The following is a 25,838-nucleotide window of genomic DNA, read 5'->3' as shown; positions in this document are numbered from 1 at the left end:
TTGATAGGACCAACTTTTTCCGACTATTTTTTGGGGCTCTACTGTATTTATTTTTTTAATAAGGTTGGATGCATAGTACTACTCTACACATCATTTACACACGCATGAACCCACTAAGCATGTTTATATAGGCATCCTTAGGTTTAAGGGCAGGCTAGCACAATCTTATGCTGCCAAAAAAATGAATAGAAAGGAGTGTGCATTCATATCATGGTTTAGCATCTGTCCCAAACATGTTGTGGAAGTATCCTATTCTCGGGATATACAACATGAATGAGGTCTTGCATTTTCAAATTACGGTACATGGTTATGATGCACATCATATTTCCACATTTTTCATGACGTAATGTAACGACTCGATTTTCGAGAGCTTGAGTCACGAACCGTTATCGGCTGATGTTGAATACTAGAAAATATACCTAAATTTAAAACGTTTTAACCGTGCATGCACTAAGGAAAGTTAGATTCAATACAACATTCAAAGTACATAAATATAAACTGACATATTAAGATGACGCACACCCCCGAAACATGACATAGACGATTTATAAATCCAGAAATATAGAAGGCACCGATCTATCCCAAAATTTCATAGCCCCTAATTGTGTGCACCACCACCTTGACTGCTTCGTCGGTCCTTATTTAAAGAGAAAATTAAAGTAGTATGGACGAGTATATAAAATATATTTAGTAAGCAGTTTGCTGGTAGTTCATAGTTCGTCATTACGTTTTATGGATCTTAGGTAAGTACAAGTTCATCCTAGGCTACACCCTAGGTTTACTCATTCTACTAAGCTCAACTTATGATAGTTTAGCGAAAGCTAGTTCAAGTTCTTAGTTCTTAGTCATATTTAGACGTCCCTCCTTCAGATTTTCTCATGATTTCTCTCGGCCTCGTAGATTGTTAATCCTGTTCGTCTCTCTCGTCATTATCATAGCTTTAGACCTATATCGCAGATCCTCGAGGCGCGATATCGGTTATAAGTTCTCATAAGTTTCATGCATTCTAAAATGCATCTCAGTCATACAATATGAACTTGATGGAAGTTTGAAGAATGTTGTTCAAATTACCACAAGATGTAGCCAAATTTTATTAAAGTTGAACCGAAATTGCAATCAATTTCACATAAAGAAGAATCAAGTTTAATCATCATAAGTCTCAAGTTCAACCACTCTAAAAGTGCATCGGTGGACCCACAAACTCCCTAATAATTTCCATAAAGTATAATCATACATCATAAGCTATTGCTATATTTATTTGGACCCTTGACAATCGAGTTGAGTTTACGATTAAGGGTTAATTGGCGAACCCCTAATTGGGCTCGTATAACTGCATGAAAATCACTAGTATGGTTAAATTGTAAATAGATAATTAGCATAACAACCTAAACATGGATACTTAGTCATATATAAATTTATGTTCGAATAGGTAATCCAGTTTGGTTAAACCAACATCAGTCACCCGCATGGCAGTCGTTCAGCCCCTCATCTTTCACCATTTGTAACTTACATTATAGGCCTCGACGATGACTGCTTCCTTCTACAATATTTTAGATCTTGTCACGCTAGATCCATAGACATAAAAATCATGAATTTTATTAAGAATTGACGAAGATATTTGATAACTCTCTGATAGTAGAGTTATGTCGAGCATTTTTATATCCCGAGAGAATAATGAAGGAATATATGGCCAAGAACAATGCCACTAGTGGAAGCCTTAAAACAGATGTCCAACTATGTGAGTTCTTGAAAGATATTCCCACCATTTTTTTTCTTTCAAGAATTCACGGTAGTGGCATTGAGTGAAGAATGTAGTACAATATTGAAAAATAAAATTCCACTAACTTGGAAGGAAGAAGCTAGGTCGAGCATGGTTTGATTTGGGATCAAACACTAATCTAATGTCACTGTCCATTTATAAAAAGTTAAGTACGGGTGAAGCTAGACCAATTGCAATCACCCTTCAACTAGCACATCGATCTTTCACTCATCGATGTACTAATTATCTTGAAGATATCATTTTTAAAAAACGGAAAGAACATTGGTAGATGTCCACAAGGGAATTATAATGTTGAGAATGAATGATCAACGAATACAATTCAATGTCAATGATAGTCTGGAGTATCCAGCAAATAGAGAAGATAGTGAACCCTCTATTGGACGCTATAAGCTAAGTCGGAAGACTAGTCACTATATGTGAGGATGTATATTAGCATGTAATTATAGCGTGGACATAGTATGAGGTAAAATCATGAGTTGCTATTAGAATAGTAATGTTGATGATGCAAGTATGTAATCATGTTATGATATGGTCATATGATACTCATGCAAGTATGTAATCATGTTATGATATGGTCATATGATACTCGTGCAGATGGAAATGCTAGCCATTAAAAAAATGATGATATTATATGAATAGACATTATCTATGCACTATCTCCAGTTCACAAATAAGGAAGATAGCGTTGGAGTGGAGGTGACAGATGTGATAAGTTAAGTACGACCCGGAGAGATACATACTAACTATGGGTAGAAAGAAGGAGCCATACATATCTCTTATACTACCCGTGATCGACAGAGCAGGAAAAAAAAATGAAGTTAGAAAGCGATATGATAGGTGGTAACTATCTTGTACTGTTACGGGCCGATGTATTCCTACAGTTGAAAGATAGAGTACATATAGTTCTTTGTTCGACCCTAAACTATATGGTTTCTTACTGAATTAGCTCATGAGAAACAATCGGTCGCTTCATCTAATTTCATTCTATACCCTACCCTCCCCTTCGTATCTGTTGATCCCTATCTATTTTTCTTGCATCCATCTTGGGAGCTAGCTATACCGAAAAAGATTGCAAATTGACGTCAGTATTCTATGCTATCATCCTCCCTATTCCCCATCAACTTCAAGGCAACAAAAGAGGACGTAGGGGGAACAACTTCCAAGTTCTGACAATCCAACAATATCAACCTGCTTCTCAGCAAAGAAAGTTCCACTCACAAACCTCTCACTTGAATTACGAGGACCTACACATATTAGTACAATATAACGGAGTCCCCGGCTAGAACCACACGTGCAAATTTTCCTGCATGTTGCTCGTCTGTGCTTTCCAACGCACTGCCTGTGACTCAGCATGAGAAAATGGGGAGGCTGCACACTTTCGTGTTCAGAACATTGTCCGAGTGTATAGGCAATTTTAGAGGTTGGGTTGGTTCCGTTTCTAGCCTACCAACAATTTAATTTAGATGCAAAACTAAATTTTTTTTTTGTATAAATTAAATATTTATAATTTTTTTTTTTGTATTTTTGTCTAAAAATACCTGAAGATTTTAAAAAAATTCAATAATACTTTTAAATTTTAAAAAACTATAAAAAATACTCTTATAGTTAGTTTTGGATGAAAACCGGCATTTTATTTCAAACATATCTTCGAACTTTGGACCGTGCTTAAAACTTTTTTTTTTGAAGTTCAAAAAATATATATTATGTTTAAAAAAGTACCCCTTATAAAAAAAAAAGTTTTAAAAAATTCTTAACATCGATATATAGATGGAAACGTTCATCGACATCTCATAAATTATCTCTATTTTTAATGTTACTTTTGAAAGTTCATGAGTATTTTTGAAATATTAACGATAAATTATTTTTGCTGTAGGTACGAGAATATTTTTTAAATAAATTATTAATTATTTGGGTGAAAGTATTTTTAAAGGAAAGAAAAAAAAAAAAAAAAAAAAAAAAAATTAAGGGTGTTATTAAATTTTTTTACAAGTTTAAAGATATTTTTAAAATAAAAATGAAATTTATAAATATTTTTATTAATTTAGAGAATATTTTATGTAAGGGTAGAATAAAAAATTGTAATAAAAAAGGTATTTTTGAATATTTTTATACGATTAGAACCAAATTTATTTGAAATTAGTTAGGATTTGAAAGCGGTATATATGGAGGTGTGGGATGAGAAAGAAAAAGAATAGCATTCCTTTAAACCGACTTCTGGTTGAAAACGAAATCAAAGCGAAGCTTATATAACTTGAAGATTTGCAAGAACAACAATTTTGTGCAGAGAGCATTTGATCGACAACCAACCTGCATTCATGTTTAAAATGGCGAACAACGAATTCAAGTGGGGAAGTATGAAGATGACCCTCACGGTTGATGAATCCCGAACGCTCTACTCTTTGCTAGCAGGAGGGGATGAACGCCCGTTTCTGGACATCATCGCCGATTTTACATCCAAGATCCCTCGCACTCGTCAATTTATTGCCTGTTATTCCCTCGCTATTCTCTTGGAGGTCATTCAATCCCTATCCATGTTTTCTCCTCATCGTTTTCTGTTATGATTTGTTCTGATTTACACATGTTTACGTCCGAGTTTAGGGCCCTGCTTTATCTGCAAATCTTGTTTCTTCTTCGTCTTCGTTTACATGGCCTGCCGTTTCGTTATGTTTTTTGTTCTAGGCCTTGGTTTTTCTTTGTTTGCCCGGTTGTCCTCCTCGGTGCGTGATTTGAAGTCAGGCATCTCCTCATTTGTCCCTTTCTTAAAAATTTATGATTCTAACCTGCAATTACTAGATTCTCCGCACCAACCTTGAAAACCTACTATGGATGTATTACCTAAATCGATGAGATTGTGGCTACTGAAACTGTTATATATATATATATACATACATATACACATTTACATTGGGTCTGTTTCGAGGCCAAAGAAACGGCGTCAAAATATTTCTCCAATCTCCATTCGATAAATTATACCAATTTGTTTCGCTTCGGGTCATCTTGATAACATTTGTTTTTATAATGCATTTGTCTTTCATTAAAGAAAATAAAACTTTTACGTGTGGCTGAAGATTTTGTTTACTGAGTTCAGTACGTGCGATTGGATCTTAAATCGTCAATGCTTTTCACTCTGTCGAGTTAATCAATGTGTAGGATTTTTTTCTCTTTTTTTTTTTTGTCATTTTTAATTTAATCTTTTAGATATTTGGGGTCTTCACTTCCATATGTAGTTTCGGTATGCAGTTCTTTTTAAGAATGTCTGTAGCACTGCTCTTTCTTGCAATGTTTGGTATTACAATTCTGTTTTTTGTTCTTTTTGGTAGTTTTATCATTAGTATGGAAGTCTTTTCTTCTATAATGAGTGGTTTGGGGTTTTCCCTTTTGTAATTTCGTTCATCAATAAAATGGTGTTCTCTTTCCTAAAGAAAAATGTTATTTCTTTTTGGTGTTTTTCTTCCATATTCAACTGTTTGAACTCTTAAGACGATTGGAACACGGTCTTGATTCCTACTATAGAATTTATCATACCTGTTTGGATAGTGAAGGTTAGATTTCCGTACCTTTGTTGTGTCTGTTCCCAATCGTTTCCTTATCTTTTGCATGAAATCCTTTTATGATGAAGGATTGACTCTTTTTGTGCTTATTGATTACTGATTAATGGGTCTAAAATGCAGCCAAAGAAGTTGCTTCATGCCACACAACGTTTAGTGGGATTTTCTATTCTTCACCAGACATATTCCTCGCAAAAATCTTCTTCTAATCCGTTTATATCTTTTATTGTACACGTAAGTACGCTACCTAATGACTTAGTAACAAGAGGCATGTTAGAGTTTTTGTTCTCTTTACAATTCAACTAAAAGTTAAATGTCATTCAGTTGCATATGGATGTTCATGTTTTACAATTTAGTTCTTGCTAAATGTCAGCAGCCTGACACCACTGTGTAATGTATGCTATCGAGGAACTTACTATTGGATTGGAGTCCTTTTTGTAGTTCTTGTTAACCTTTCTTCTTGATCCATTTATTTATTTGTATTGCCCTTGTGTATTATTCTCAATTAAAGTTGGTTTCTTTATTAAAAAAAAAGGCTATCTTTTCATAGTTCTCTATTATGTGCCTCACAAAAAAAGCCCTTACATTCTTTGTGCTTTGCACTTAAGCCTGTAAGGTCTAGTCCTCATTTTTTTGTAGTGCGGCTCATGTTTTAAAAAATGACTGGGTGAGGTTTCTTCTTTTACTTTAGCCTCCACTGAGCTGCCCCTTGGGATTGATTGCGGCACTGATTGCTTTACAGTAGTCTTTTTATCAGTATGTTAGTTATTGTTCAATTAGAAAGTAATAAATACACTTCTCTGAAATTGTAAAAGAGCTCCCNAAAAAAAAAAAAAAAAAAAAAAAAAAAAAAAAAAATCAAATAGTGATTTAACTTCTAAGACAATTGATTAATTTGCACTTCTCTATCAACTATGAAAAAGAAGCCAATAACGAAGCAAGAAAGTTGTGAAGGCATTGGTGGCTGTGTGAGAGACCTTTGAGTTTTTCTGTAGGTCTTTGGGGAAGGACTGGAGTGAAGTAAGGGGATGTGTGGGTGTGACTCAAGCAGCAGGATGGCAGATTGTCATAGGAAACGTAAGAGGAAGACTATTTGTTAGAACACATTCCTTCACTGCCGTTTCGCCTTCAGGGGATGGATCTTTACTTTTGAAGAGCTTGGCCTCCCGTTTTGTTTTTTGAATATAGTGGAAGTTTGGCTGTTAGAAGCTTTGATGGGTGCAAGCTTCAAGGCAATTACAAGCCCTTTGGATGTGTGGTGTGGGAATCATCCTTTGGTTAATTTGGATGGAGATGATCCTCAGTATTTTTGTGGATGTGATGAATACAGAGGATGCTTGTGTTTAGAATGTACAGCACTTGGCTACTTGTCGGGTTCCAAATCATGATGATTTTTTTTGGTAATTATCGTCTTTCTTTCTATGATTTTGGTAATTATAGTCTTGCCTTTCTATGATTATTACAAACTGGAAAGCCTTTCTATGATAGTTTACTTTTGGGAGGGGTTTCCTTCTACCCTCTGCCCTTAGGCTGTCCTCTTTTGTGTTCTTCATATGCTTATCAGATAAATTTCATAGAAAAAAAAAAAAAAGGAGATGTGTTGTAGCTGGGTACAGTGTCATGGTGACGGATGCTTGGCAGGATTGCTCTATAGTTCAGGAAGGTGTGGCAGATCTTTAGGAGAAGGTGTCTCTCAGATGCTCTGATGTGGGGTTAGGTAGTGCCTAATGCTAGAAATAGACACTATGGTAGCTCTAGATTTTTCCATGAGTGCAGGTCTTCTCATTTCTTAAACAGGTATTGTGGGAAGCTGCTGAACTTGATTATGAAGTTTTTAGAGTGTGGCAGGGGTGCTTTTAGGCTATGGGATTGGTTTGTTTCCCTGGAATGTTATGATGATTTCTGAAAGTAGAATATTGTTGTTTTTTGAGAGAAAGAAGCCACTTAACAAATCCGTTATTTATTACAATTTGGAGTTTTCAAGACCCTTTCAAGTATTCAGATTTTCAACCTTGTTCTCTCTCAAATGCTAAAAATTGCAAATTCAGAACTGAGAGCGTTGTATGGTATGAATTTAGGGTAACCAAGTTCCATGGATATCTTTTAGATCCTGAATTGCACTCTTTCTCCATCAACCTATCCTATTGAACAAACATTTTTTCTCCATTCCCTTCATCTCCCTCTCCCCTGACCTCCCTAATTGAGGGGCTATTATCCACTTGTGTAGCTGCTGAGCTTCACTGTTGATTTTTATTTTTTCTAGTACCTCCATCTTATTTTTTTTATTCTATGTAAAATCATTTCAATTTTAAAATATTAACAATGGCAATATTTTAGAAGTGATTTGCAATGATTATCGATTGCTTTCAATTTCCCAATCCCATTTCATGGGTTTTAGCAAAAAGAAATTATTTCTACAAGATGGACTTGCAAAGAAATTTTCATTGCTTTCTGAATAAGGTTAATTTTAGAAACTTGAGTTTTTCTGCTTCGTATTCTGGGTGTCAGGCTGCTTCTGACGAGGAAGCTGAAAATTGTGAGAGGGCATTTATTTTCCAGCTTTTAGCATCAGACAGCTCCAGTGATGGCAAAGAGGTACAACTTTTAATTAATTACATTGATTTTAATTGGCCATTTTGCATATTTTTAATTGTTTATTATAATTTCTTGTGCTTTTTGGTTTGGAAGATTTTGTGCTAGTAAATCATAGAAACTTAGTTATGAGGAACCATAACTGGATTACAATTGTTCATGGTTATTGGCAACATCCTATTTGTATGCGTTGAAATTTCGTTTATTATGGTGAGTTAATTTCCCCAACCTTTCCATGAGGAATCAAAACTTAGTCCCCTTTCAGTTTGTTCTATCCCTAGATTTGGGGTTGGGATTTGGTTTTACTATTGGAGGCCTCGCCCATTAGTTCTTTTCCTTCCTCTTTGTGAGTTTATGCTCTTTTTTTCTAAGGATAGAGGATAAGGGTCCGTTTGGTTCTAAATAAAAAATTAAATATCTGCATAAATTGCCGATACTATTCACAGAGAACAGATATATGAACATGATCTGGGAGCCAAAAGACAAAACAAAAAAATAAAATAGAAAGGAAGAAAAAGAAGAATAAGAAGAAACAAGAGGAGGAAACATAACTTTTTGTCGAGTAAGTGAAAAGTTTCAAGTTTAATTGGAAAATGACAATAGAAACAAATTTAAAAACCTCACCCACCAAAGAACCCAAAGTTACATTTATTCTCCTTACAGTGGCAGAACAAATCGCATGTATTCTTATAGGAATATTTGCGGACAAAAATGAGTTGCAGATGATTCCTGGCTGGTCATAGCTCATATGCCAAACGATATTTTATTTTATTAATTCTCCAATAACTTGGTACAAGAGGGAAGTCCTACCTTTATAAATATAGGTAAGGTTAGGGGTAAAAAGGCTTAGTTACAATAATACTTCACAATAGTAAAGCCAATTACTCTACTAACTAATCCTAAAAAGCTCAACAAAATAAACCAAGATAATTTCAAATAAAACCTCTAACTATCCTACATCAATCCCTCTCCTAGAGAAAAATTTGTCAACGAGGAGGATAATTTCTTGTCCAGAGGTTAATGGGTAGGCAGATGTAAACAACACATTTGAGATGTTGAGATCAAGCGATGTTTTGACAATATAGGCATTTTCTGTTACTCAGTTCATGAATCGACAATGACCAATTGCCCTCTTTTTTTCATTTAGCTTGTCATATGTACCTATGGGAAACCTGTTATTTTCTGAAATGTACCTTGTCTTGTATCTTCTTGATTTGATCGGCTGCTGCTTCAACATCAAGATCTAAACTTTTCAAACTAGAGAAATACATTAGGTGAATAGTTAAATGAGGAAATTTAGTATACACTATCTTAAAAGATATTTTGCACATAGATCTATTCTTCAATTTGAATGCTAGTTCAACTTGTGGGGGAGCCTGATGCCATTCTTCAGCATGCCACCACCAAGTCATTGAATTTAATTTTTTGATGTCCTAGTCTCACCTCAGTTTTGACCATTAGTTTAAGGGTGGGTGACAAGTTGTATTTTATTTTATTAATGGTCAACTATAAGTTTTAGTCCCTATTGTTTTATAAGTTTCAATATAGCTCCTTATTTATTAACAAATTTCAATTTAGCTCCTCACTGCTGTTAGTGTTAAAATTGGTTGGTTCTCCTTTCAAGGGACAAGCCTTCATTCTGTGGACTAATGCAGTTTATGCAAATTTATGGAGGCTTTGGTTTGAAAGGAACCAAAGAGTTTTTAAGGGACTCGAGGCCAACTTTATTGGCTTTTGGGATTTATTTGTTGTCTTTACTTCTACTTGTTTTACCCTTTCGAAGGGGTTCTGTAATTATAAACTTTTGAATATTTTTGCCGACCGGGGCCTTTTTATCGTAATCCGGTGGCTTTTTGGGGATAGTCCATTCTCCTTCTTCTGGTATGAGCAATTTTGATCTTAGGGCATCCTTTTCTTTATTCTATCTTTTTGTATTATAATGGATAATGGATTTCAGAGAAATGACATATTATTGCTAAAAAAGAAAGCCTCAGTCTCCTATCAAACCCTTGTGAAGATGAATCTTGTGCTCTACTTCTAGACTTCAACCTTTTCAAAGTGAACTTCCAGCGTAGTATGTTTTCTGTTGCACTTTGTTTCCTATCAAACCCTTGTGAAGATGTGTCTTGTGCTGTACATCTAGACTTCGACCTTTTCAAAGTGAACTTCCAGCGTAGTATGCTTTCTGTTGCATTTTGTTCAGTTTATACCTAGTACTGTTGTACTAATCTTATTTTAGTATATAGTTACATGCCTATGCCAATTTCCATGTATATAATTCTCCTTGTATAACTCATGATGGGGATGTCGGTCTTGCAGTTCCTGAAAAAGTCTGCCTCAGATTACATTGTACATTTCGATCCTTCATCGCATGTAAGACAATGAATCCAACCTGAACGTAATCTGACTTTTTACTTGTCTATAGGAAAACCATCAAGAGCTCTGCCCACAAGTTCTATTGTGGGAAGAATCGAATTGTAATATATATTTAATGCCAAAGGTTTGTTTTATTCAGGCTTTACCTAAGCGAGAGCAGTTGCAACAACAGTTTTATGATGAACTCCAAGCTCAATCGTTTGATTGCTTTTCTAAAGATGCTTCCGTGAGAAATGTGGTCCCAGACCCTGATGTCCCACGGGGTTTTGATGCAAATTCTGTGGAGTAAGAGTTCTCGTATCAATGATCTATGTGTTGAGCTTAATCTAGCTTCTGCACTATTTTGTTATTTATATGATGTTGGACATCTTAGGTTTGACCAGCAACCTGGAGTTGTACCTAAAGTGGGATCTGGAGAAAAAGATGTGGTGGGGTTATTGTCTAATGTATCCCCTCGAGGATCAAGTCCTGAGTGGATTAGGCCTCCTCCACCAAGGCTTCCGACACAGAATGGAGAGGTGAGATACATTTTAACTGTCTCCTTTATAGTTAATGTATTTAGTCTAGAGCAGACCTGATTTATACCTGGCAAAGCCCCTTTACAGTTAGTGTGGTTGAACGTTGACGATGATCATGAACTTTCATGGGACCATGAAATTTGTGTTGATAGTAGTAGAGGTGCCGCTGCGAGGGACTTAATTGCAAAAGCTGTGAAGGGCCCTCTTATACCTGCTGAACACGAGGTTCAAATACTTCTGCAGTTACTTTGTTATCACGTGAATTTTTTCCTTGCATAATGAATGCCAAAGGATGAAATGACTCATTGTTGTTCTTTGGTTGACCAGCAAGCGGTGGAGGAGTTGGAAAATGACCCAAAGCTTGTATATCATTGTGGACTGACACCCAGAAAACTACCTGTATGTGTTTTTGAATCATATCATGATTTCACCAAAAAAGAAGTTCTGCCTCATCTTTGTAAATCTTTTTCTTATCAATAGGAACTGGTGGAAAACAATCCTCTAGTTGCAGTTGAAGTTCTAAAGAAATTGATTAATTCCCCTGAAATTGCCGAGTATGGATTGTAATCCTCGTGTTGAATTATTTAATCGTGCATGTCCTGAGATACTGTCGTTCTTTCCTGTACTCATTCCCACACCTTTCGTTGCAGGTATTTTCATGTGCTTGTTAACATGGACATGAGTTTACACTCTATGGAAGTTGTCAACAGGCTAACGACAGCTGTTGAACTTCCCTCTGAGTTCATACACATGTACATCAGTAATTGTATATCATCATGTGAGAACATTAAGGTACGTATCTGTACTATACTTCCTGAGTTTACAACATTTGGTAGTTGAGGACTCCTATTGTATGCTTGTTTTCTTGGATGCCCGCGTATTTTCTTTCGTTTTTCTTAACGAGCTTGTTTTCTTACCCAAAAGAAAGAAGAAAAGTTACAGCATTTTTGGTTCCTATGAACTCGACCTCTTCCCTTCAACCTTTGCTTGCTTGGTTGCCCCTTGAGAAGGATTTGGGTCATTAGTATTTTATGTTTTCTTGATTTTTATGTTCTGTAAGAGAGCACCTGTTTAAGATATGGAACATTTTTAATTGTTCTTATTATTCCACAGGACAAGTACATGCAGAACAGATTAGTTCGACTTGTATGTGTTTTTCTACAGAGTCTGATTCGAAATAACATCATCAATGGTAAGTTCCTGTCATATGCCTCTGCTTGAATTAAATTGTTGGTTGATAATTTGAGTATTTGGTGGTGTTGTTGGTTGCAGTGAAAGATCTTTTCATCGAAGTTCAAGCTTTCTGCATCGAATTCTCTCGCATTAGAGAAGCGGCGGCGTTATTCAGGCTTCTTAAATCTTTGGAATGAGACAGACAGACAGACAGAGTGCTTGCTGCATCTCAGCCGCCATCCTTTTTGTAAATAGCAATTGTTAGCATTTTATATACTCGAGCCTTAGGATCCCCTCTCTCCTCTCTCCTCTCTCTCCTCTCTCTCCTCTCTCTCCTCTCTCTCCTCTCTCCTCTCTCCTACTGTCTCTCTGTTATGGCTTAGCAAACATTTGACTAAATATATATTTGGCTTAGCCCACTTCCCATTCGCATTTTGTTATGGAGTAATATGTCTCTATTCAGTGCTCTTCAATTCGTGTTTGTCGTTAAATCGTTTTGACTTTAAAACTATTTTTAATTTGTAAGTTTGGTTAGAATTTTAAAGTTTTCGTAAGAAAAATGAAATTTATTTATGAATGTTTCTCTAAATATTTATGATTAATGAAAAATTTTAATTTTGAATATGAAGTTAAGGATTTGGATATAGTGATACAAAGATTAAAATTTTAAGAAAATTAGAGAACATCAATGTATAGGTATCATACTAAGAGATAAGAAATTGTGATCATAGGAATCATATTAAATTGTGATCATAGGAATCATATTAAATTGTGATCATAGGAATCATATTACACCTTAAAAACTTAATAACTAATAATTTAATCTTAATGATAATTTTAATTATTTTATATGTAGTTCAATATTATCAATATATACAAAATCTAAATTTATTGGTGTAATTTTGGTCTGTGATTTTGCAAACTAAAATCTGTAGTTCAATATTATCAATATATACAAAATCTAAATTTATTGGTGTAATTTTGGTCTGTGATTTTGCAAACTAAAATCAGTTTAAAAAGAGTTCTTTTTTGGGAAATATGTAGGTGAGAATTCCAATATTTTGGTGTACAATTTTGAACTATCAAAAGATTTAAGCTCACATTTTTTTCTTTTTCTTTTTTACATTTTATATTATAATTAATTTAAAGATAAAAAGACATTTGATAATCTTGTCTCTTCTTATCTTTAATAAAATTGAGTTCTGCTCGTATTAATTTATTATGTTTTTATTTTTCTAATACATCAATATATATATATTTTAAATCAAGCAAAAGTTTTGTTCATGTTTTCTTTTTTATCCTTACAAATTAACTATTGAAATTTCAAAACATTGTCAATATGTTAAAAACTGAGGACTGATAAATATTCATAAATAAGTATAACAATGATCCTAAATAAACTTTATTTAAAACAAATATAAAACTATTATAAATCAATAATTGTTATTAATTATCGTAAATTTTCACTTTTATATCCAAATATTAAACAAAATAATAATAATAATATTAAAAAAAAAAAAAGTAGTTGTTAGGCTGAGGACTACCCACCAAGTATTATTTGGGCCATGGAGAACCGGCCCGCTATCCTTCCACCGACAGGAGAGGGAGGTGACGCTGCTCTGTGAAGCCAGCCTCACGCGGTTTCCTCCATCTCTAAAGGCTGACGCCACTGGACCTTCGCCCAAAGACAACAGCCTAACTCCTTACTTGGAATGGACAGGCCAGATATTCACTCCATGGGCCCTACCCAATGGGATGAACCAACCTCCAACTACTCTAATGCCCCCATTTGAGTTACAAGCCCACATTACCAAGCTCGGCGATTGCAAGTGGCGCAATTGACATTATAAGGACTACATCTAGTTTCAAATCTAGCAATGTGGGATTCCCCTACAGCTGGAACAGCCCCTTGGTCTCACATCTCCAAACAATTTTTGAGGTTTTATTATTTTAATAAAGTATTTTTGAGTTCTTTTGGTTTGTTTTTTAATTTTTAGTAAAGATTTCACAAATGATTTGAAAATCTAAACACAATTTAAATGTCTTTTAACACTACNAAAAAAAAAAAAAAAAAAAAAAAAAAAAAAATCGAGTAATCTTCTTCTTAAATATCTTTTCGTTAATTGTATTAGTCTTCACGTCAATTATTTAGATAGAAATTAAATATCAAATTCTTACGTGTTTGTCCTAATTTCTTAATTGTGTTTCACCCTTTGGCGCTAATAAAAAATATTTATTATCATAGAAAATTACAAATCAAAGTTACCTATAAGCTTATCCCAAATTTTTATTGTTCTTCCAATTTTGGCATAGGAAAAAATACTAATAATCATACAAAAATAAAATTAACATCCAAATTAGCGGTACATTGTTAAGGATATTTAGTATTAAATTATAGTTTACCATATATATCTTATTTTATAATTTTTATATCTTTATAATTTATTTAATTATATTGTGCGAGTGGTTTCAGCAATTATCAAAATTAGCCAAACAAAACGAGAAAAATTGCAAACTAAATTCCATTGACACCCCAGCCCACGGTCCCTAGCCAGCAACCTAGCTCATCGATCCATTAGTTAACTCAGAACTGGAACGATCCGTCGACCCGCGCCTTAACCCAACGGCATGCGAACCGACCTAAAGTTGCGAGCCATGGGCGGCACGCATGTGACTCAAACAAGTCGTTTCCTTTGCAGCCGGTTTGTATTCCCCCATGGCTTGGCTAGTCGGCTTCGTAGTTCTAGCCCCATATCTTTGGCTTAGATGGGTTCGATAGGGGGTTACTTATTAAGTATTCTAGAAATACAAGCCTCGTGCTACTACATTTTCAGATAAAGACAAAGCATCCATGTGAGACCGACAGCAGCATCACACATCCCATGACCATGGCACATGCATAGGATAGTTTGCTTTCCATTCGTAGTATAAGTTAGTATAGGTTGAATTTCCGTTTGCATTATTAGTATAGGTTAAATTGTAATCATATTAATAAATCATTGGTCGGTGTAGGATATTTAATTCAGAACAGTTTTTCATTTCTTTTCCTTGTATTCGTTTATTCATGATGAGATGATAAATGACAAATTGATGTTGTATTTATAATAAGAGTCCATTTAAAATAAATTTGCATTAAATGTAGGGGCGTTAAGGTAAATTTTACGTTTAAATTATAGTAACGATTTTAGATTAAATAGAGAAATTTTAGGGTCGTTACAGTAATAATAAAATTTGTTTGATGGTATATGAACTACAAATTAAGAAAATCCACGCATTATTTATATATATATATATATATATATATGAAAAAAAGTTTTTATAACTTATTTTTACAAATTATATATATATATATATATATATATATATATATATATATATATATATATATGTATATATATATATATGTATATATATATATATGTATATATATATATATATGTGTGTGTGCGCGCGCACAATATATGTTTATGTTTGATAATTAAATTAATTATAGTATTAGATTTTTTTTCAAACTCTCCTTACAAAATAAATAAAAATAAAAAATAATAATAAATAATAATAAGTGCACTTTATGTTTTATAATTGTTTCTTTCTTAACAAGAAAAAATAGTAGTTGTTAGGCTGTAGACTACCCCACCACCAAGTATTATATTGGGCCATGGAGTACCGGCCCGCTATCCTTCCACCGACAGGAGAGGGAGGTGACGCTGCTCTGTGAAGCCAGCCTCACGCGATTTCCTCCATCTCTAAAGGCTGACGCCCCAGGGCCTTCGCCCAAAGACAACAACCCAACTCCTTGGAATGGACAGGCAAGATATTCACTACATGGGCCCTACTCAATGGGCTGAGCCAACCTCCAACCACTTTAATGCCCTCATTTGAGTTACAAGCCCGCATTACCAAGCTCAGCGAGCACTAGTGGCGCAAGTCACCTTATAATCACTGCATCTAGTTTCAAATCTAGCAATGTGGGATTCATCCAGGTGAGACCTTCTCAGATTTTATTATTTTATTATTTTATTAAGTATTTTTTAGTTTTAAACACTAAGATATTTGTGTATACGAATTTCAAATAACGATTAGATTTTATTATTTTAGTTTTTAAAAAATAAATTTATAAATTTCTACTTAATACATATGCTTTTTTTAGAACTAATTAAAAATAAAAAATATAAAAAAGTAGTTTTTTGATAATTTTTTTTAATTTGTCTACGAATTGAAATAATTTCTAAATAAATGAAAAAAAAAGTGGTTTTTAAAAAAGGACTATTTTTTATAATTATAATAAATTTCTAACTTATTCGATATTATTTAAGTCCACGAATTTACTAAATACAAAATAAAAATTTATCAATATAAAAAATAATGAATATAATTGAGATATATTAATATATCCATTTTAAAATTTAGAGTCCATTTTTTTTTTTTTTATATATAGTTTAATATTAGGTAGAATAATCCAACTTCATTAGAAAATAAATATATATTTCAACCGAGTGGATAAAATTATTTAATAAACCAAGTTTAAGGGAAAGTTTTGAGAAAAAATAAAACATACCTGGGGTAATTTCACAACAAAACATAAAAACAAGCGGAACCGAAATTTAAAATGCATACAAGAATCAATCTTATAATTCATCTATAATTCTGACTGAGCTAAATTTGGAGAAAAATCAACTTAAAATGAACCAAGGCGAATTGGAGAAAACCCTTGAATCGAAGGTGAACCAATGAGAATACCCCTAAGTCGGTCTTACATTAGGTAGAAGCATGTTTGGACCGTAAGGAAGCATATTAACGGAGGTAAACTAAACTTGAAGATTGACGATTGACTTGTTTGCCACCTCAACCCACCAAGCATCATTGGGCAACGGAGATCTGACCCGCTGTCCTTCCACCGACAAGAGTGGGAGGTTACGCTGCTCTGTGAAACCAGCCTCACGCGGTTTCCACCATCTCTAAGGACAGTTGCCCCTGGGCCTTCACCCAAGAACAACAACCCAACTCCCTACTTGGAATGGACGGGCCAGAGATTTACTCCATGAATCCTACTTGATAGGCTGGGCCAACCTTCATCCACTTTAAAGCCCTCATTTGAGTTACAAGCCCGCATTACCAAGCTCGGCGATTTATGGTAGCGCAAGTCACATTATAAACACTACATGTATTATCAAATCTAGCAAGGTGGGATTCCTCTAGCTGAGAGAACATGCCCTTTGTCTCACTTCTCCAAACAATCTTTTACGTCTCACATTATTTTTTAGTTTCAACACCGATTATGTAATGGTAGGGGTTTCAAAAAGGAAAATGGGATTTCCGGTGAGGCATGCCTTGCCAGCCAAGGCGTATTAATGCGTATTAAACCCTAGGTACCTTAGTAGTCGTCTTTTCTTTTTTTTGAGTGACTGTCATACCTTTGAGGGAGGAGCCGAAGGGTTTAGGTGAGATAGAAAGTGTCGCGAGACTTCAGATCGGGTTCAATAAACGCCGCGAGCTTTAGGTAGGAGAAGGCGCTAGTGTACGGCGGGCAAGGGAGGACAGACGCGTCACCGGAGATGGACGAACGACGACGCTTCCACAGGTGACAGCAGCCAAGCCCGTGATAGGGCTATTGAGGCGTTCGGGCGAGGAAGACGAAGCGGTGGGCACGGGTCGACCCTCGGCATTCTGCGGGTCGTCTCGGCTGGCGTGCAGCCCACACCTCGCAAGCCGCGCTCAGACACCACCATTTGGCCTCGTTCCTTTTCGGCCCAAACCAGAGGTGCGCCTAGAAACCCCGCGCCGTTAGGGTTCTTCGCAGGCCGTCGGTTTCGGATCCACCAGCAGCTCGGCTGTGCGGCTTCGCGGCGCGGCTCGGCGGCTCGACATCCAAATAGCATACCGATTTTTAGGTTTTTAATCCTTCTGGCGTCATTCCCACCCTTGTTTCAGCCATCTGAGGTCAGTATAACTCCATTGTGATAAAATAGATTGTGATAGGGACGTACCTTTGTAGCTAGGCATAAGAGCTAGTTGTGAAAGGGCTCTAAGTGTATCATGTTATCTTATAGGAGGTAGTTAGGCGCTGGAATTAGCATTGTGGGTGACTTCGGCCAAGGCCAAGGAGGTAAGTAACCTTACTGTTGGCGTTAGATATGTATGTATGTTGGTGCGTGCCCTGTGGCCCTTGCATGCACCATATGTTGTTGCTGTACGCTAGGTTAGATGTTTCTTGCCGTGAAATGCTATGCATGCTTTGTTTATGTATGTGATTCTTGCAGTGAATTGCTAGGTATGCCATGTTTATGAATATGATGTTGTGACGCGTTTTGTCGCCCTGTATGTATGATGAGCTTGATTGACATGTCATGATTGTAATGAGAACCCCACATGCCATGAATAAGATGACTAGTATGCTAGGATATGCTTGCTCAATGTGGACCCGGTTATGCTATGTTATGCTTGCCTAATGTGGACCCGGTTATGCTATGTAATGCGGCGAGGGGATGGAGCGTCGTAGGTGTAATGCCATGGAGGTAAACCTTAAGAACCTCATGCACGCTATGGTTATGTACTTGGGGCACTCCCCCGTTATGCTACGGATGGTATGGATGCGTATATTCGATATTGTGTTCGCCACGATATCATGCAGGCCCTCCTTTGTCCGTGGCGTCCGGTATTGTATGTCATACATACCCGACCAAGCCAGGCCCAGGGAGTTCGCTTGCGAGCTCGCCTGGTGGGCCCACAGTCACACACGTGGGCCATGTGTGGGAAATTACCATGCATCCACCCCCGCCCGGACAAGGCAAGGGCCTAAGGCCATGGGAAGGAATGGAAGACAAACCTCTCTCTCAGTTTCGTTCTTCTAACATTGTGCGGCATGTATGGTAACGATGTGCGACATGTATGGGTATTCTGTGTGACATGTATGTGTGTTGCGTGCGTCATGTATGTGTATCGTGTGCGACATGTAGATGCATTGTGTGCGACTGCTTGTACCCGAATGTATGAATATATGCTTAACCCCAACAGTGGGGCGACTTACTGGGTATTTTATATAATACTCAAGCCACGTGCTACCAATATTTTTCAGGAAGGGGCAATTGTTTTCCTAGGTATGAACTGTTTAAATTGATGAATGCATTTTCGTTATTGAGACTGTTCCATGTGAATTCTTGTCCTGTTGATTTGACGAGTATAAGGTAACGTCGCTAATTAGGGTGGAGAAAATTAGGGACGTTACAGATTAAATGTGTGTATATGTTATTTTAATTTTTTTCATAAAAAATTAATAAAAAAACTAAGTTTATAATCTTTTAATTTTGTTGGAACTCTTGTCCTGTTGATTTGACGAGTATAAGGTAACGTCGCTAATTAGGGTGGAGAAAATTAGGGACGTTACAGATTAAATGTGTATATATTATTTTAATTTTTTTCATAAAAAATTAATAAAAAAACTAAATTTATAATCTTTTAATTTTGTTTTTAATGTTCTGACCTATTCGATATTATTTAAATTCATGAGTATACTTATCGAACACAAAAATAAAATCCACGAACCCTATTCAATCGAGAGTTACAAGTTTACATTGCCAAGCTCAACAGAGGTGGTGCAAGCCCACTTATAAAAACTACGTTTAACAACAAATCTATCCNTTTTTTTTTTTTTTTTTTTTTTTTTTTTTTTTTTTTTTTTTTTTTTTTTTTTTTTTTTTTTTTTTTTTTGTAGTTGACAAATTTATAAATAAAATCAAAATTTTAAAACTTAAATTAATGATAATATTATAAATCTTTTCAAAATCTAAGTTGAACTCTCTTTAAAATAATAATAATAATAATTTAATTATAACTTTTGAAAACTAAACAAAGGAAGTTTTTGAAATTATAAATATATATATATTTTTTAAAATTAGTTAAGAAAACATAAGTGTAAAAATTGTATCAAAGAATTTATGATAATTTATATTTGAAAATTTTAAAATCAATTTAATATTTGATTTTACATTTTTAAATACCATTAAATTAATTTAAAATAATTAAAATAAACTTCGAAATAGTTTTGAATACAAACTAATTTAACATTTCAAATTTCTCTCAAAACTAAATTTATAATTCTTCTTATTCTCCAAATTTCTCCTCAACTTCCTTCCAGCACTTTTCCATTTATTTTGAGTGTATAATTTTTTTTATTAGTTATTTATAATATTTTAAGGAAAAGAAATTCAAAAGAGAATAATAAGCATATGGAAATTATATACATAAAATAGAACAATTCACGACTTGCCTTTCACCTCAATCACAACTTGTAGTTCACGGCATGGTGTATAATTAATGAATTTAACGTTGACCATTGCTTTAAACTATTATTGTCATTGTCCCTTTTCACGTATATGCGACTCAACACGTGGCATAGGGACAAACTCGCTCGAACAATAGCATTCTTTGTGCTAGATAAGACGTACACGTCGTAGTCTATTTAAATACCAAATCCAATTCTTTCCGTGCGTATGCAATTGACACGTGACATAGGAACAAACATGCTCGGACAATGATTTTTTTGTGTCAGATAGACGTACACGACATTAGTTTTATGCGTATCAACACGTGGCATAGGGGCAAGCCCACTCGGACAATAACATTCCTTGTGTCAGATAAGACGTACATGTCTTTAGTTTATTTAAATACCAAATCCAATCCTTTCCCTGTGTATGCAAATCGACATGTGACATAGGGATAGACATGCTCGGACAATAGCTCTTTTGTATTAGGTAAGATGTACACGACGTTAGTTTATTTTTATATATATATAGATATTAAAAATATGTTTGATAGTTGTTTCTTTTTTAAAATAAAATCAAATTTTGTAAATAAAAATAAAAAATGTATATTTTTAAAACAAATACAAAAATATTAGAAAGAATTGAATTTCACAGGTTTTAAAAATTATTCAAAATTTAAATAAATAAATAAGTTGTGTTGTCGGGTTGAGGACTACCCATCAAGGCTAACGCCCCTGGGCCTTTGCCCAAAGACAAAGGGCCCAACTCCTTACTTGGAATGGACAGGCCATATAATACCTCATGGACCCTACTACCCAATTGGATGGGCCAACCACCAACAACTTTAATGCCCCCGTTTGAGTTACAAGCCCGCATTACCAAGCTCGGCAATATCTAGTGGCGCAAGTGACATTATAAAGACTACCTCTAATATCAAATCTAGCAATGTGGGATCCTCTTGTGTATATGTTATTTTGAATTTTTAGTTTTTGAAATCTATAAATATATATAGCATATAAGTATTCTTAGCTTTTTATCTACTTAATACATATTTTTTTGTAAATCGGAAAACTAAAAGTATGTAGTTATTTATTTATTTATTTATTTTTATTTATTTTTAATAACTACATTTTAAAGGAGGTCTATTTTTTATATATATAATAAATCTCTCTTTTAAATTTTGTTTTTAATAATTTTTTAATTTAATCGATGTTATTTAAATTTACAAATCCTTTAAACCCAAAATAAAAATTTATGGATGTAAAAAATACTAAATACATTTAAGATTTATCGTAAAATTTTAGAGATCCATTTTGTATTTAAAGGATGCAAGAACCTAAACTCCATAAAAAAAAATTGAAAATTTTAGCATTAAACTTATAATTAATTTAGCCTAAGTTTATTAACAATTCAAACTCGGTATATAAAACATTGATTATTATTTTATCACGCGGTAATTCTCCCTTTATGAAATTTGAAAACAATAAGAAAAAATGTTACATCGATAAAACATTGATTATTATTTTATCATCCATTTTATTTAGTTTAATACCATGTAGAATAACCGATGTTTGTTAGAGAATAAATGTATGTATTTAATAATTCAATAAAATTATAAACCAAATTTAATGGGAAAATTATTTAATGCATACGATCAATCTTATAACTTATCTATGTTTAAAAAAGCATAAATAATTCTTAAACATACTTCCAACGGTAAGAAAAACTTTGATTCAGTTAAAGTTGAAGTTAAAATCAACTTGAAATGTAATGAATCAAGGTGAACTGAACATAAAGTTGAGAAAATCATTGGATTAAGTAGGTACAAGAATGTTTGAACCGTAAGGAATCACATTAATCGATATGAACTAAAACAAAATCGAGGTAACCGGTAAGGAATCACATTAACTGAGATGAACTAAAACTAAATCGAGGTAACCATTCTAAATTATTATAATTATATGTTTGATAATTGTTTCTCAGCATTAAAATCAAATTTTGTAAATAAACTTCACTAAAATAGATAAATAAATAACGGAAATAAAATGAAATAAAAAAAATTATCAAATTTTGTAAAATAGATAAATAAATAATTGTTGTAAGTTTTATATTAAACTGGTTGAATGATTTGCACAGGTTTTAAAAGTTAATTGGGAAATAAAATGAAATTAATAAAAATTGTAGAAAAAAAGCACAGGTTTTAAAAGTTAATTGGGAAATAAAATGAAATTAATAAAAATTGTAGAAAAAAAAAGTGGTTGTTGGGCTGAGGACTACCCAACCAAGTATCATTGGGCCATGGAGAACCGGCCCGCTATCCTTCCACCGACGGGAGTGGGAGGTGACGCTGCTCTGTGAAGCCAGCCTCACGCGGTTTCCTCCATCTCTAAGAACAGCTGCCCCTGGGCCTTCGCCTAATAACAACAGCCCAATTCCCCACTTGGAATGGACGGGCCAGATATTTACTCTGGGACCCTACCCATTGGGTTGAGCCAACCTCCAACCACTTTAATGCCCTCATTTGAGTTACAAGCCCACATTACCAAGCTCGGCAATTGAGGCTGGTGCAAGCCATATTATAAACAATACATTTAGTTTCAAATTTAGCAATGTGGGAGAAGAATTTGACAATATTGAAGCTAAATTTTCAATTTATGAGAACTATTTATTCTTTAGAGAATTTATAAATAAAATCAATGTAACTCTAATTTAAATAGCATAAAATACATATAGAAATTAGTTGTAGGATGGATTTAAAGAACGAGCAAGAACCTATTTGTTCATTTTGAATATAAATATTCATACGAGAATTCTTTTTGGATTTATCTTATTCTCGGGATCAAAATATTTAATTATTTTCTTTTAAAATTAATTTAATATTTTTAAAATATGCACGGTGAATCGACATGTGGCATGGGGACAAGCACGTTGTACGATGGCGCTTCTTTTCCTGCACAGGTTTCAAGAATTAATTAAAAAATAAAATAAAAAAAGTGGTTGTTGGGCTGAGAACTACCCACCAAGTATTTATTGGGCCATAGAGACCCGGCCCGCTATCCTTCCACCGAAGGGAGAGGGATGTTACGCTGGCTCTGTGAAGCCAGCCTCACGCGGTTTCCTCCATCTCTAAGGGTGGCTGCACTTGGGCCTTAGCCCAAGAACAACCAACCCAACTCCCTACTTGGAATGGACGGGCCAGATGAATACTCATTGACCCTACCCAATGGGCTGGGCCAACCTCCAACCACTTTAATGCCCCCATTTAGGTTATAAGCCCGCATTACCAAGCTCGGCGGTCATTGGTGACCCAAGTCACATTATAAACACTACATTTAATTTCAAATCTAGCAATGTGGGATTCCTATAGCTGAGAGCAAGCCCTTGGTCTCCACTTCACCATATTAGAGATTTGTGTACTTAATACATATATTTTTTATAATATATATAATAAATGATTTCTTATATTTGAAATTATCTAAGAATTGAAATGATTTCTAAAGAGTGAAAAAGGATGTGTTATTAGAGGAGGTCTAATTTTATATTTAATACTTCTTTGTTTATTCGATGTTATTTAAATTCACAAATCTAATATTATTCGGATAAATATCCCCTATATTAAATTTTATTATATATCAATTTAAAATTTTAGAATAATAAATTAAAAAATTTAGAGATTCATTTTGTATTAAAAAGATGAAGATATCTTTTAAAATTAAATAACTTGATAAAACATATGAAAGTTTTGGTATAAAATTTGTAATTAATTTAACCTATAGACCTCTCATGGATAATATATTAATTAATATTTTATAGGTGGCAATTCTAGTCATGTGAATTTAATTCCAACAAATATTCTTTTCTTTTTTCTTTTTTAAAACTAATTCGAATAAATATTCTTTTCTTCTTCCTTTTTAAAACGTGAACTAGAGAGAAAATTGGAGAAAACCCTCGGATTGAACGTGAATTAGTGAGAATATCTCTTGAGCTGCATGAAATTGTATTAACGAAAGTGAACTGAAACTAAATCAACTTGGTCACCACAGTGAGAATTCCCCTCATCCGATCTTGAATTAGGTAGAAGCATGTTTGAACGGTAAGAAATTGCCTTAACCAAGGTGATCTGAAATTAAATCAACTTAATCATTAGTGAGAATACCCCTAAACTAGTGTTGAATTGGCTCACTTACACATTAGACCATGCACCTCGAGAGCTTCACAATGGTGAACTAGTTACCCAAACTCAAAATACGCGAGGCGAAAGTATAATGATAGTAGAAATCTATAAACTGAGAACAAAAACTTACTAGTCGTTCATGGATGATTGATCACACTAGGAGATCAATAGCTTTGAGACGAGGATATCCAAAGATAAGGGGATAAGCTAAAGACAGTGGTAGAGGAGAATTGACCCACTGTAACTTTTAATATATTTTATCTAAGATTGTATCCAAATAATTATAAATTATGGATAAATAAAACTTTTTTTTTTTTGACAACTCGACAACCTAACCCGAATCCAACTCGAAAATAGAGGGTTGGGTTGGGTTGGATTACCAATCCAACTAACCCGAACTTTTGAATTGGGTCAAAAGAATCCCTCAACGCAACCCAACTGAGACCATGTACAACCCTATTCAGAAGTACCTTTTTTTATTTATTATTAGAAAAAACCTAATTCTCTCGAGTTAATTGAGGCCACATGATATATTTTATCTTAATAGCAATGAAAACAGTAATATTATTATCGATAGCTGTTTTTCTAAAAAAAAATGTCTGGCTGAGAACTACCCACCAACTATTTATTGGGCCATTGAGACCAGGGTTGGGTTGGGTTGGATTACCAATCCAACTAACCCGAACTTTTGAATTGGGTCAAAAGAATCCCTCAACGCAACCCAACTGAGACCATGTACAACCCTATTCAGAAGTACCTTTTTTTATTTATTATTAGAAAAAACCTAATTCTCTCGAGTTAATCGAGGCCACATGATATATTTTATCTTAATAGCAATGAAAACAGTAATATTATTATCGATAGCTGTTTTTCTAAAAAAAAATGTCTGGCTGAGAACTACCCACCAACTATTTATTGGGCCATTGAGACCCGGCCCGCTATCCTTCCACCGACAGGAGAGGGATGTTTTAAAAATTAATTAAAAAATTAAAGAGTGGCTGTCGGGCTGAGAACTACCCACCAACTATTTATTGGGCCATTGAGAACCGGCCCGCTATCCTTCCATCGACAGGAGAGGGAGGTTACGCTGCTCTGTGAAGCCAGCCTCACGCGGTTTCCTCCATCTCTAAGGATAGCCACCCCTGGGCTTTCGCCCAAGAACAACAGCCCAACTCCCTACTTGGAATGGACAGGCCAGATAAACACACTCGTGGACCCTACCCAATGGACTGAGCCAACCTCCAGCCACTTTAATGCCCCTATTTAGGTTACAAGCCCGCATTACCAAACTCGGCGGTGATCAGTAGCGCAAGTCACATTATAAGCACTAAATTTAATTTCAAATCCAGCAATGTGGGATTCCTCTGGCTGAGAGCAGGCCCTTGTGTACTTGATACATTTTAAAATAATAATAAT

General features: G+C 34.6%; 1 protein-coding gene across 1 annotated transcript; it reads left to right on the top strand.

The window, feature by feature from the left end:
* The first annotated feature begins 3,965 nt into the window (after positions 1–3,965).
* LOC111794756 (CCR4-NOT transcription complex subunit 11-like) lies at positions 3,966–12,415 on the top strand. The gene is made up of 12 exons (XM_023676893.1): positions 3,966–4,293; positions 5,452–5,562; positions 7,837–7,923; positions 10,240–10,293; positions 10,436–10,581; positions 10,670–10,814; positions 10,902–11,039; positions 11,142–11,213; positions 11,295–11,368; positions 11,465–11,606; positions 11,928–12,006; positions 12,087–12,415. Exons 1-12 carry the CDS (start codon positions 4,096–4,098, stop codon positions 12,182–12,184), a joined length of 1,344 nt encoding a protein of 447 aa, XP_023532661.1. The 5' UTR covers positions 3,966–4,095; the 3' UTR covers positions 12,185–12,415.
* Positions 12,416–25,838: the final 13,423 nt, after the last annotated feature.

This window comes from Cucurbita pepo, chromosome LG05, assembly GCF_002806865.2.
Source record: "Cucurbita pepo subsp. pepo cultivar mu-cu-16 chromosome LG05, ASM280686v2, whole genome shotgun sequence".
NCBI classification, from domain to species: domain Eukaryota; kingdom Viridiplantae; phylum Streptophyta; class Magnoliopsida; order Cucurbitales; family Cucurbitaceae; genus Cucurbita; species Cucurbita pepo.
The sequence above is the reverse complement of the archived record's forward strand: the minus strand, read 5'-3'. Positions and strand labels throughout refer to the sequence as shown.

Excerpts from the sequence above, each read along its gene's own strand:
- LOC111794756 (XM_023676893.1), top strand. The coding sequence starts at position 4,096 with ATGTTTAAAATGGCGAACAACGAATTCAAGTGGGGAAGTATGAAGATG. Across the intron at positions 11,040-11,141 it reads TTATACCTGCTGAACACGAG|CAAGCGGTGGAGGAGTTGGA; the intron begins GTTCAAATACTT and ends TTGGTTGACCAG. Across the intron at positions 11,369-11,464 it reads AATTCCCCTGAAATTGCCGA|GTATTTTCATGTGCTTGTTA; the intron begins GTATGGATTGTA and ends CTTTCGTTGCAG.